Here is a 14,540-nt window from a genome sequence, read left to right on the forward strand (position 1 = left end):
ATTCATAATGAATATTTGGTAATAACAGCGGATGATCATTAACTAATATTTACTAACTTCCAGTGAATAAGTTATAATGAACATTATCTACAAATATTGTATAATAATTTATACTGATTAACAGGAGTAATTTTTACGATTTACTGATTAGATGCCAAAAAATGTATATCTAATATACAGTATTCATTGTTTAATTATTCCAACTAACTAATAACAAATATTTACTGATTAAGGCTAATTGCTGAGTTGTTACATTTAGTGAGTAGTGATTAATGTTGAATGATTAGTAATTGCTACAAAATGATACTATATGGTTAATATTTTTGGGCTAATTATTAACTGATAGAGTAATTAACCAATATTTATTAATATTTATTCATGACTGAAATGTCAAAAATGTCCAGGGATAAAGGCAGGCATTCAAAATCCAGCCCTGGACACTTTTAAGAATTTATAACTTTATCCCCATAATTTTGCAAACTACATGTCATTATTAACACGTCTTTTTTTTTGTGTGTTATTAATTAATGTTTGTGTGATTCTTTTAGAGGCACTCTTGTTCAGTCAGGAGGTCGTGGGTTTGCGTCCCAGTCCAGGAAGCTGGGCGCCATTATTCCGGCTCACAATCCTGGCTACCTTTTTCGGGACCTACAGGTGAGACGTTAAACCGAGGCCCCCCCCGTCTGCCCCTTTCAGGTGGAAGTAAAAGATTACATGGCCGCTAATGGGGGGTGCGGGGGGGAGGGTGGAGTTCTCCCCGGTGTCCCTCAAACAACGTCACTAAAAGCAGATCACATCACGTTGCTGTTTGTGGGGTCTTGCTGTGCGCAAATTGGCTGCCAGGCTTCCTACGCTACTAAAGTGACTACACTTCAAAAAAAATACTTAATTGGCTGCTGAGTGCTTTGGGACATCTTGAGGCTGCGAAAGGCGCTATAGAAATGCACACCTTTCTATCTGACTGTTTAATATGAAAATAGGGGGCAGGATTATGCCAGCAGGTCCGTCCCTCGTGATGGCTGGAGCAGCATAACTCAACTCTCCGCTTCCATGTCAGCTCCTGGGAGAATCAAAAGACCCAGGGTCAATAAGGGGAAAATATTCTGGGAGAATTCCTCTCTGACCCCCTCTCACAATCGAAACCAATTGAGGGGATCACACGAACCCCAGGTTTTCGCTACAAAGACACTCACCTTCAGTATGGTGCCATCTCTGCCCTATAGTCAGGAACCGGTCCACCTCGTGAAGGCAGAGAATGAGCACCCAGAACACCAGCCAGTGACCCATTCCAAGTTGGATAGCTTCTTAGTTACTTTAACTAAGTGGAGCATAAACTCTGTCACGGACAGGAATGCAATGGATGACTCATTCATCAGTTGGTGTTTGTCGTCAAGGTGTTAAATGTGAGCCAGGATTTTATTTTTATTCATTCATGGGATGTGGGCGTCGCTGGCCAGGCCCCAGCATTTATTGCCCATCCCTAATTGCCCCTTGAGAAGGTGGTGGTGAGCTGCCTTCTTGAACCGCTGCAGTCCATGTGGGGTAGGTACACCCACAGTGCTGTTAGGAAGGGAGTTCCAGGATTTTGACCCAGCGACAGTGAAGGAACGGTGATATAGTTCCAAGTCAGGATAGTGTGTGACTTGGAGGGGAACTTGCAGGTGGTGGTGTTCCCATGTATTTGCTGCCCTTGTCCTTCTAGTTGGTAGAGGTCGCGGGTTTGGAAGGTGCTGTCGAAGGAGCCTTGGTGAGTTGCTGCAGTGCATCTTGTAGATGGTACACACTGCTGTCACTGTGCGTCGGTGGTGGAGGGAGTGAATGTTTATAGATGGGGTGCCAATCAAGCGGGCTGCTTTGTCCTGGATGGTGTCGAGCTTCTTGAGTGTTGTTGGAGCTGCACCCATCCAGGCAAGTGGAGAGTATTCCATCACACTCCTGACTTGTGCCTTGTAGATGGTGGACAGGCTTTGGGGAGTCAGGAGGTGAGTTATTCCTAGCCTCTGACCTGCTCTTGTAGCCACGGTATTTATATAGCTACTCCAGTTCAGTTTCCGGTCAATGGTAACTCCTAGAATGTTGAAAGTGGGGGATTCAGCGATGGTAATGCCATTGAACGTCATGGGGAGATGGTTAGATTCTCTCTTGTTGGAGATGGTCATTGCCTGGCACTTGTGTGGTACGAATGTTACTTGCCACTTAACAGCCCAAGCCTGGATATTGTCCAGGTCTTGCTGCATTTCTACACGGACTGCTTCAGTATCTGAGGAGTCACGAATGGTGCTGAACATTGTGCAATCATCAGCGAACATCCCCACTTCCGACCTTATGATTGAAGGAAGGTCATTGATGAAGCAGCTGAAGGGAATCATGAAGGGATGGTTGGGCCTAGGACACTACCCTGAGTAACCACTGTCCTGGAGCTGAGATGATTGACCTCCAACAACCATCTTCCTTTGTGCTAGGTATGACTCCAGCCAGTGGAGGGTTTTCCGCCTGATTCCCATTGACTTCAGTTTTTCTAGGGCTCCTTGATGCCATACTCGGTCATCTCACCTCTTGAGTTCAGCTCTTTTGTCCATGTTTGAACCACGGCTGTAATGAGGTCAGGAGCTGAGTGGCCCTGGCAGAACCCAAACTGAGCGTCACTGAGCAGGTTATTGCTGAGCAAGTGCTGCTTGATGGCACTGTTGATGACACCTTCCATCACTTTACTGATGATTGAGAGTAGGCTGATGGGGCGGTAATTGGCCGGGTTGGACTTGTCCTGCTTTTTGTGTACAGGACATACCTGGGCAATTTTCCACATTGTGGGTAGATGCCGGTGCTGTAGCTGTACTGGAACAGCTTGGCTATGGGCGCGGCAAGTTCTGGAGTCTTCAGTACTATTGCCGGAATATTGTCAGGGCCCATAGCCTTTGCAGTATCCGGTGCCCTCAGTCGTTTCTTGATATCACGTGGGGTGAATCGAATTGGCTGAAGTCTGGCATCTGTGATGCTGGGAACATCAGGAGGAGGCCGAGATGGATCATCAACTCGGCACTTCTGGCTGAAGATTGTTGCAGATGCTTCAGCCTTATCTTTTGCGCTGATGTGCTGCGCTCTCCCATCATTGAGGATGGGGATATTTGTGGAGCCATCTCCTCCAGTTAGTTGTTTAATTGTCCTCCACCATTCACGACTGGATGCGGCAGGACCGCAGAGCTTAGATCTTATCCGTTGGTTGTGGGATCGCTTAGCTCTGTCTATCGCATGCTACTTACGCTGTTTGGCATGCAAGTAGTCCTGGGTTGTAGCTTCACCAGGTTGACACCTCATTTTGAGGTATGCCTGGATGCTAGGAGAATGCCCATGCTCTTCCATGAGTAGTCCCGTATGATGTTTAGCACCCACCCAAAAAGGCACATAGGTTGAATTTAAATGAAGCAGCGAATTTCACTGGCCCTCACTCAGAGGTGCAACTCACATTAACAACAGTAACTTGCATTTATATAGCGCTTTTAACAGGAATGTTATCAGACATAAATCAACAGTGAATCAAAGGTGGAGAATTTAGCACAGGTGACCAAAAGCTCGGTCAAAGAGGTCGGTTTTAAGGAGCGTTTTAAAGGGGGAGAGGGAGTGAGGCGGAGAGGTTGAGGGAGGGAATTCCAGAGCTTAGGGCCCCAGGCAGCTGAAGGTGATGCGAGAGAGGCCGGAATTGGAGGAGCGCAGAAGTCTCGGAGGGTTGTAGGAGGAGACGAGGACCATAGAGGGATTTGAACACACGGATGAGAATTTTAAAGTCGAGGCTTTGTTGGACCAGGAGCCATTGTAGGTCAGCGAGCAGAGGGTGGTGATAGGTGAACAGGACTTATGTGGGTTATATATCAAATTAAGCTGTGAATTTTCAGTGGGAGGTGTTCACATGAACACACATTGCAAAGAAAGGAATTTTCAATTCAGAGATGACTATTGTAGCTTGTTATTCACACACGTATGAAAAAGAGCTGTTCAAAGAACCAGCACAAAGTCATTAAACACCATACTTGGCTCTCAATGAAACTCAAGTTTTACACCAAAAGACGAAATAATTGAAAGAAAGGCTTACATTTCTATAGCGCCTTTCACGGCCTCACATGCTTTGTAGCCAATGGAGCACTTTTGTGAAGTGTAGAAACTTTTGTAATGTAGGGAACGCTGCAGCCAATTTACTCACAGCAAGCTCCCACAAACAGCAATGACCAGATCACTGAATAATACAGTGCAGAAGACGCCCTTCGGCCCATCGATTCTGCACCGATGCATTAAAGACACCTGTCCTGTCTACCTCATCCCATTTGCCAGCACTTGGCCCATAGCCTTGAATGTTATGACGTGCCAAGTGCTCATCCAGGTACTTTTTAAAGGATGTGAGGCAACCTGCCTCTACCACCCTCCCAGACAGTGCATTCCAGACCGTCACCACCCTCTGGGTAAAAAAGTTCTTCCTCAAATCCCCCTTTAACCTCCCGCCCCTCACCTTAAACTTGTGACCCCTCGTAACTGACCCTTCAACTGAGGGGAACAGCTGCTCCCTATCCACCCTGTCCATGCCCCTCATAATCTTGTACACCTCGATTAGGTCACCCCTCAGTCTTCTCTGCTCCAGCGAAAACAACCCAAGCCTATCCAACCTCTCTTCATAGCTTAAATGTTCCATCCCAGGCAACATCCTGGTGAATCGCCTCTGCACCCCCTCCAGTGCAATCACATCCTTCCTGTAATGTGGCGACCAGAATTTCACACAATACTCCATCTGTGGCCTTACCAAAGTTCTATACAACTCCAACATGACCTCCCTGCTTTTGTAATCTATGCCTCGATTGATAAAGGCAAGTGTCCCATATGCCTTTTTCACCACCCTATTAACCTGCCCTTCTGCCTTCAGAGATCTATGGACAAACACACCAAGGTCCCTTTGTTCCTCGGAACTTCCCAGTGTCAGGCCATTCATTGAATACTTCCGTGTCACATTACTCCTTCCAAAGTGTATCACCTCACACTTTTCAGGGTTAAATTCCATCTGCTACTTTTCTGCCCATTTGACCATCCCGTCTATATCTTCCTGTAACCCAAGACACTCAACCTCACTGTTAACCACTCGGCCAATCTTTGTGTCATCCGCGAACTTACTGATCCTACCCCCCACATAGTCATCTATGTCATTTACATAAATGACAAACAATAGGGGACCCAGCACAGATCCCTGTGGTACACCACTGGATACTGGCTTCCAGTCACTAAAACAGCCGTCTGACATCACTCTCTGTCTCCTACAGCTAAGCCAATTTTGAATCCACCTTATCAAGTTACCCTGAATCCCATGTGCATTTGCTTTCTTGATAAGTCTCCCATGTGGGACCTTGTCAAAGGCTTTGCTGAAATCCTTGTAAACTACATCAACTGCACTACCCTCATCTACACACCTGGTCACATGCTCAAAAAATTCAATCCAATTTGTTAGGCATGACCTCCCTCTGACAAAGCCATGCTGACTATTCCTAATCAAATTTTGCCTCTCCAAGTGGAGATAGATTCTCTCCTTCAGAATTTTCTCCAATATTTTCCCTACCACTGACGTGAGACTCACTGGTCTGTAGTTCCCTGGCTTATCTCTACCACCTTTCTTAAATAGTGGGACCACATTAGCTGTTCTCCAGTCCTGTGGCAGCTCCCCCGTGGCCAGAGAGGAATTAAAAATTTGGGTCAGAGCCCCTGCAATCTCCACCCTCTCCTCCCACAGCATCCTGGGACAGAAATTGTCCGGACCTGGAGATTTGTCCATTTTTAAGCCTGCCAAAACCTCCAATACCTTGTCACTCCCTATGACAATTTGCTCAAGAACCTCAAAGTCTCTCTCTACGTTCCATATCTACATCCTCTTTCTCTTGGGTGAAGACAGATGTGAAGTATTCATTCAACACCCTACCAATGTCCTCTGGCTCCACCCACAGATTTCTCCCTTGGTCCCTACTCTTTCCCTGGTTATCCTCTTCCCATTGATATACTTATCGAATATCTTGGGATTTTCCCTACTTTTACCAGCCAGAGCTTTCTCATATCCCCTCTTTGTTATTTATTTAGAGATACAGCACTGAAACAGGCCCTTCGGCCCACTGAGTCTGTGCTGACCATCAACCACCCATTTATACTAATCCCATATTCCTACCACATCCCCACCTTCCCTATATTCCCCTACCACCTACCTATACTAGGGGAAATTTATAATGGCCAATTTACCTATCAACCTGCAAGTCTTTGGCTGTGGGAGGAAACCGGAGGACCCAGCGAAAACCCACACAGTCACAGGGAGAACTTGCAAACTCCGCACAGGCAGTACCCAGAATTGGACCCGGGTCACTGGAGCTGTGAGGCTGCGGTGCTAACCACTGCACCACTGTGCCTTTGCTCTCCTAATTGCTTTCTTAAGCTCCATCCTACACTTTCTGTACTCCACTAATGCTTCTGTTGATTTGCTCTCCTTGTATTTGCTAAAAGCCTCCCTTCTCCTTCTCATCATACCCTGAATGTTTCTGGTCATCCATGGTTCTCTGGGCTTGTTGCTCCTACCTATTACCCTAGAGGGAACATGTTGGGTCTGTACCCTCCCCATTTCCTTTTTGAATGCCCCCCACTGCTCTTCTGTAGCTTTCCTGACAAGTAACTCTTTCCAGTCTACCTTGGCCAGATCCTGCCTTATTTTACTAACATTCGCTCTCCCCCAATCCGAAACCTTTTTTTGCAACTTGTCTATTTCTTTCTCCATAACAAGCTTAACTTGTACCATGTTGTGGTCGCTATCACCAAAATGCTCCCCCACCAACACATCAACCACCTGTCCGGCTTCATTCCCCAGAATTAGGTCCAGCACTGCACCCTCCCTTGTTGGATCCTCTGCATATTGAGCTAAAAAGTTCTCCTGTATACATTTTAAGAACTCCACTCTGTCTAAGCCCTTAACACGATGACTATCCCAATTAATGTTGGGAAAGTTGGAATCACCAAATATAATTACCCTATTATTATTTTTACATACCTCTGTGAATTGCACACATATTTGCTCCTCAATTTCCCGCTGACTATCTGGGGGTCTATAATAAACACCTAGCAATGTGGCTGTCCATTTTTTATTCCTAAACTCTACCCATAAAGCTTCATTTGATGCCCCCTCCAAGATATCATCTCTCCTTACGGCAGTAACTGACTCCTTAACTAATATTGCAATGCCCCCTCCTCTTTTACCCCCTCCTCTGTCTCGCCTGAAGATTCTATATCCCGGGATATTGAGCTGCCAATCCTTCCCCTCCATCAACCATGTCTCCGTGATGGCTACTATATCACAATTCCACATGTCAATCCTTGCCCTTAACTCATCCGTTTTACCTGCAATACTCCTGGCATTAAAGTAGAGGCCATCCATCCTGGTCTCACTCCCTTGAAACTTACTTGTAGGTTCCCTCCGACTTGTTTGCTTTCCTGTGTTTAGCTGTGTCCTTATTCTGCTAGAAGTCTGCATCCCCTCCCCCTTCCAAATTAGTTTAAACTCCTCCCAACAGCACTAGATCATCTGTTTTTTTTTGTGATGTTGGTTGAGGAGTAAATATTGGGCCCCAGGACACTGGGGAGAACTCTTGCCCCGCTCTTCTTCCAATAGTGGCCGTGGGATCTTTTCCACCCACCCGAGAGGGTAGACGGAGCCTTGGTTTAACATCTCATCCTGAAAGACTGCACCTTCCTCCATCCAGAGGTACTGAGGCCAAGTCACTGCATCCGTCTGCTGTCCTATTCGGGACCAGCTAACTCGGACCGAGAATCAGTGGCTTAGAACTACATTGAGCCGGGAGGAGGCTTTTCCACGCTAGACCACAAGCGGTAGCGTGCATTATAAGGCTGGGAACTCCCGTTGGTGTTACCTGTTCTCATCACCTATTCACTGACATGGCCTTGACTGTGTTTGCAGGTAATCCGCTGCTGCAGAGCTTTCTAAAATCGCAGTTGTGACACGGGACACCCCCCACCGCCCCCTCAATCATGGCCGTTGTCCAGATGCAGAAGAACGCAATGGTACTGTTCACATTTTATTGATTCAGTCACTGCTCACACATTCAAGGTTAGCAAATAATGTTAAAGGACAGAATCTTTGCGCATGGAGAAAAGTGAACCAATCCATTCTCTCTGTCTCCTCTCTCTCCCTTTCTCCGTCCTTCCTTCCCGCCCTCCCTCCCTCTCTCCTCCTCCTCCTCCAGCTGTTGTTAAATGTTTATTTTCCTCCTCCTGGTTTCTCCCCTTCTCATTTGTAGACAGGGCGTGTTGTCTGTACTGCCTGTGTGTACCCGGAATGCAGAGGGGAAATTCAACCAGGGGTGGCGGCTCCTCTGCAATTTTTCCTCCAGTTAAATGAGCAATGCACAGGGCATGCAGCACCCCCACAATTTTGCCGATCCCCTCTCCCCACAGAAGGGTTTAGGGAGAGTAAGTAAGGAGAAACTGTTTCCAGTGGTTGAGAACCAGAGACTTAAGGTGATTGGCAAAAGAACCAGAGGAGACATGAAGAAAAATTCTTTAGTACCACGAGTGGTTAGGATTTGGAATGCACTGCCTGAAGAGTGTGGTGGATACAGGTTCAATAGTAGCTTTCGGAAGGGAATACTTGGAGGAGCAAAATCTGCAGGGAAAGAGCGGGGGAGTGGGACTACCTGGATAACTCTTAGAAAGAGGCAGTACAGACACGATGGACCAAATGTTCTCCTCCTGTACTGTATTGTACAATTGAACCTACTTCTGTCAGGCAGCACATTCCAAGATTGTAGCGACTCGCATTTTTAAAAAAAAACTACATTCTGGAGCTATTCGAAGGGTTGCAGAGGTTCCCCCTAACATAGGGCGGCACAGTGGCGCAGTGGTTAGCACCGCAGCCTCACAGCTCCAGCAACCCGGGTTCAATTCCGGGTACTGCCTGTGTGGAGTTTGCAAGTTCTCCCTGTGTCTGCGTGGGTTTTCTCCGGGTGCTCCGGTTTCCTCCCACAAGCCAAAAGACTTGCAGGGTGATAGGTTAATTGGCCATTATAAATTGTCCCTAGTATAGGTAGGTGGTAGGGGAATATAGGGACAGGTGGGGATGTGGTAGGAATATGGGATTAGTGTAGGATTAGTATAAATGGGTGGTTGATGGTCGGCACAGACTCGGTGGGCCGAAGGGCCTGTTTCAGTGCTGTATCTCTAAAACAAAATAAAACAAAACATGATCGTCAGGTTAACGCTCTTTGTCCATTGCTTCACAGAGCGCAGCCATGTTCCCCAGCAAGGTAACCACAGAGCAGCAGTCATTGGTCCTGGTGAAGCGTCTGCTGGCCGTGGCGATCTCCTGCATCACCTATCTCAGGGGGCTATTCCCCGAATACGCCTATGGCACACGATACCTGGAGGGTAACCTTTCTTACTGTGTGTACTTCACATAAGCCAAGGGCGGGGTAGAGAACAACTCCACCCCTGTTACAGCTTGTCCCTCTGGATCACCCACCCTCGCATCATGGCATCTAATTATATTCCAAATCAACAACAACAACTTACATTTATAGAGCGCCTTTAATGTAGTAAAACATCCCGAAGTGCTTCACACGGCCAATTAAAATTTGACACCGAGCTGCATACATTAGGGGCAGGTGACAAAAAGCTCGGTCGACGAGGTCGGTTTTAAGGAGCGTCTTAAAGGAGCTGTGAGAGAGGCGGAGAGGTTTAGGGAGGGAATTCCAGAGCTTAGGGCCCCTGGCAGCTGAAGGCACGGCCGCCAAAGCGGGAGCGATGGGAATCGGGAGATACACAAGGGTCAGAATTGGAAGAGCACAGAGATCTCGAAGGGTTGTAGGGCTGGAGGAGGTTACAGAGATCGGGAATCATTCCGGCCTTTCCACCTCTATTACCTTATGTGGTAATTGATTACAAATATTTACTGGAGGCAGAGTCTCAGGATTAACACTTGAGGCAAAGTTGGCAAGAATGTTTCCAAACTGAGGGCTATTCAAATGGACTTGCATAGCATTCAATGACTATTGAGGCAGAGATCATAAACTCATTTCAATATTTGACAGGGGAGACTATAAAAGGAATTCAGGGAGCTAGGATTAGAGAAGAGAGCTTTGGTACAGGCACAGTATGGCCCCCTGTGCTGTGATAATTTCTATAAAGATAGGCTTGCATTTCTATAGCACCTTTCCTGTTCTCAGGCTGTCCCAAAGCACATTATAGCCAATGAAGTACTTTTGAAACAAAAGCCGAAAATGCTGGAAATACTCAGCAGGTCAGGCAGCATCTGTAGAGAGAGAAGCAATATCGGTGCCACTTCCTGCCCTTGTCCTGAGCTGAAAAATTCTGTTGACTGTATTTCCAATTTCCACCCTTCTCTCACGTTCACATGGTCCCTCTCCGACTCTTCCCTTCCCTTCCTCGACTTCTCTGCCTCCATTTCTGCTGATGGGCTATCAAGCAATACTCACTATAAGGCCACAGCTACCTGGACTACACTTCCTCACACCCCACTTCCTGCAAGGACTCGATTCCATTCTCCCAGTTTCTCCATCTCACCTGTTCGGATGATGCAACCTTCCACACTAGCATTTCCGATATGTCTTCATTTTTCCTCAACTGAGGATTCCCCCCCCCCACCCCCCCCACATTGTGGTTGACAGGGCCCTCAACTGCTCCCACTCTGACCTTTGTGTCCTTGGCCTGCTCAGTGTTCCAGTGAAGCTCAACACAAGCTGGAGGAACAGCAGGTCACCTTCCGACTGGCCACTCTACAGCCTTCCGGACTCAACATTGAGTTCAATCATTTTAGATCATAACCTCTGCCCCCATTTTTCCCCCCTTTTCTCATGTTTCTTTTGCTGGTTTCCCCCCCCCCCCCCCCCCACCCCCAGTGTTTCTTTCTTAATCCCTTTACTTAGTGTTCGAATGGCTACAATCCTGCCAGCTGCACCTCATGCAGACACATCTTTTGTTTCTCGGTTTTGTACCATGCAACCTTTTGTCATTTAATGTCGCCTGCACTCCACCTTAGCACAGACCTTCTCTTTTGTTCGTCATCCCCTCCCCCCGCCCCGTCACTTACACTTGCTGAAAACCTATTACGTTTCTAACCTATGGCTGTTCTGAAACGTTAACTCTGTTTTTCTCTCCACAGATGCTGCCAGACCTGCTGAGAATTTCCAGCATCCACAGTATTTTGCTTTTGTTGAAGCAGTTTCGAAGTGTAGTTACTATTGTAATATAGGAAACGCTGCAGACAATTGGTGCACAGCAACCTCCAACAAACAGCAATGTGACCATAACCAAATAATCTGTTGTTTAGTGAAGGATAAGGATTGACCCCAGGGAGTCATCTTCCAATCTCCCTCATCTTCCAATAATGGCCACAGGGTCTTTTATGTCCACGTGAGAGGGCAGATGGGGGCCTTAGTTCAACACATCTGAAAGACAGCACCTCCAGCAGCACAGCACTCCCTCAATACTGGCACTGGAAGCGTCAGCCTAAATTATGTGCTTGAGTCTTTGGAGTGGGGACTTGAACCCTCACTCAGAGACAAGAATGCTAGCCATTGAGCCACAGCTGACACCATGTTCACTGGCTTACGCATGTCACATGGCACGAGAGTGTGGTGTGGGGCTGGCTTCACATGTAGACCAGACTGATTACAAATGCAAGGTTCTACCCTTGAGGAATGTAAATAAGCCAGTTTGCCAGTCCACATATTACGATATTGAATTCAGTTTTGCAACTGACCCTGGTTGGGTTTTGAACTCAGTCTCTGGGGCCTAAGTACAAATCTGCCGAAGTGAGGGGTTTAATTTGATTAAAGGATTTGATCAGATGGATAGAGAGAGACTATTTCTTCTGGTGGGAGGAGATCAGGACAATGGGGCTGGACCTTAAAATTCGGGCCAGGCCGTTCAGGGATGATGTCAGGAAGCACTTCTTCACACAAAGGGGAGTGGAAATCTGGAACTCTCTCCCCCCGAAAAGCTGTCGAGGTTAGGGGGGGGTCAGTTGGAAATTTCCAAACTGAGATTGATAGATTTTTGCTGGTGTAAAGGGATTAAGGTTATGGAACCAAGGCAGTTAGATGGAGTTAAGAGACAGATCAGCTGTGATCTAACTGAATGGTGGAACAGGCTGGAGCAGCTGAATGGCCTTCCTCCTGTTCCTGACAGATTTTGCCAGATGTAATTGTATTGCAGATGGGCTTTTCACACTATGTTTGTTCTGAAGGCATCCTATGTTACCTTTTTCCTCAGACCTTTGTGTAAAGATTCTACGGGAGGACGACAACTGCCCTGGATCCTCACAGATTGTGAAATGGTTTGTGGCAATTCATCTCCACTCTTATAAATTGTAAAAGAAAAATGCAGTTTAACCTAAAATAACAACAACGTGCATTTATATAGCGTCTTCAATGTAGTAAAACGTCCGTAGGGCGCCACACAGGAGTGTAAATTAAACAAAAATTTGACGCTGAGCCACATAAGGAGATATTCGGACAGGTGACCAGAAACTTGGTCAAACGGTGTCCGACAAACATTGACACTCTCCTGGGGATCCCCTACAAATATGGACACACTCCTGGGGATTCCCTACAAATATTGACACTCTCCTGAGGATCCCCTACAAATATTGACTCTTTCCTGGGGATCCCCTACAAATATTGACTCTCTCCTGGGGATCCCCTACAAATATTGACTCTCTCCTGCGGATCCACTACAAATATTGACTCTCTCCTGGGGATCCCCTACAAATATTGACTCTCTCCTGGGGATCCCCTACAAATATTGACACTCTCCTGCGGATCCACTACAAATATTGACTCTCTCCTGGGGATCCCCTACAAATATTGACACTCTCCTGGGGATCCCCTACAAATATTGACTCTCTCCTGGGGATCCCCTACAAATATTGACACTCTCCTGCGGATCCACTACAAATATTGACTCTCTCCTGGGGATCCCCTACAAATATTGACTCTCTCCTGGGGATCCCCTACAAATATTGACTCTCTCCTGGGGATCCCCTACAAATATTGACTCTCTCCTGGGGATCCCCTACAAATATTGACTCTCTCCTGGGGATGTCCTACAAATATTGACACTCTCCTGCGGATCCACTACAAATATTGACACTCTCCTGGGGATTCCCTACAAATATTGACACTCTCCTGAGGATCCCCTACAAATATTGACTCTTTCCTGGGGATCCACTACAAATATTGACACTCTCCTGGGGATTCCCTACAAATATTGACACTCTCCTGAGGATCCCCTACAAATATTGACTCTTTCCTGGGGATCCACTACAAATATTGACACTCTCCTGAGGATCCCCTACAAATGTTGACTCTTTCCTGGGGATCCCCTACAAATATTGACTCTCTCCTGGGGATCCCCTACAAATATTGACTCTCTCCTGCGGATCCACTACAAATATTGACTCTCTCCTGGGGATCCCCTACAAATATTGACTCTCTCCTGGGGATCCCCTACAAATATTGACACTCTCCTGCGGATCCACTACAAATATTGACTCTCTCCTGGGGATCCCCTACAAATATTGACACTCTCCTGGGGATCCCCTACAAATATTGACTCTCTCCTGGGGATCCCCTACAAATATTGACACTCTCCTGCGGATCCACTACAAATATTGACACTCTCCTGAGGATCCCCTACAAATATTGACTCTCTCCTGGGGATCCCCTACAAATATTGACTCTCTCCTGAGGATCCCCTACAAATATTGACTCTCTCCTGGGGATCCCCTACAAATATTGACTCTCTCCTGGGGATCCCCTACAAATATTGACTCTCTCCTGGGGATCCCCTACAAATATTGACTCTCTCCTGCGGATCCACTACAAATATTGACTCTCTCCTGAGGATCCCCTACAAATATTGACTCTCTCCTGGGGATCCCCTACAAATATTGACTCTCTCCTGGGGATCCCCTACAAATATTGACTCTCTCCTGGGGATCCCCTACAAATATTGACTCTCTCCTGGGGATGTCCTACAAATATTGACTCTCTCCTGGGGATCCACTACAAATATTGACTCTCTCCTGGGGATGTCCTACAAATATTGACTCTCTCCTGGGGATCCCCTACAAATATTGACTCTCTCCTGGGGATCCACTACAAATATTGACTCTCTCCTGGGGATGTCCTACAAATATTGACTCTCTCCTGGGGATCCCCTACAAATATTGACTCTCTCCTGGGGATCCCCTACAAATATTGACTCTCTCCTGGGGATGTCCTACAAATATTGACACTCTCCTGCGGATCCCCTACAAATATTGACTCTCTCCTGGGGATCCACTACAAATATTGACTCTCTCCTGGGGATGTCCTACAAATATTGACTCTCTCCTGGGGATCCCCTACAAATATTGACTCTCTCCTGGGGATCCCCTACAAATATTGACTCTCTCCTGGGGATGTCCTACAAATATTGACTCTCTCCTGGGGATCCACTAC

The 14,540-nt window shown here is 46.8% G+C and overlaps 1 protein-coding gene across 2 annotated transcripts in view; it reads left to right on the forward strand.

Moving 5' to 3' along the window:
• Nucleotides 1-553: 553 nt before the first annotated feature.
• Nucleotides 554-14,540, forward strand: part of hormad1 (HORMA domain containing 1) — a 35,050-nt gene continuing 21,063 nt past the window's right edge. For both annotated transcript variants that reach the window (XM_068022447.1, XM_068022448.1), the window contains exons 1-4: nt 554-654; nt 7,979-8,082; nt 9,300-9,444; nt 12,310-12,373. In XM_068022447.1, coding sequence (XP_067878548.1) covers nt 8,050-8,082; nt 9,300-9,444; nt 12,310-12,373 — 242 coding nt within the window. In that variant the 5' untranslated portion in view covers nt 554-654; nt 7,979-8,049. The remainder of the gene's footprint in view (nt 655-7,978; nt 8,083-9,299; nt 9,445-12,309; nt 12,374-14,540) is intronic.

The sequence above is a fragment of the Heterodontus francisci genome, chromosome 46 (assembly GCF_036365525.1).
Source record: "Heterodontus francisci isolate sHetFra1 chromosome 46, sHetFra1.hap1, whole genome shotgun sequence".
NCBI lineage: Eukaryota > Metazoa > Chordata > Chondrichthyes > Heterodontiformes > Heterodontidae > Heterodontus > Heterodontus francisci.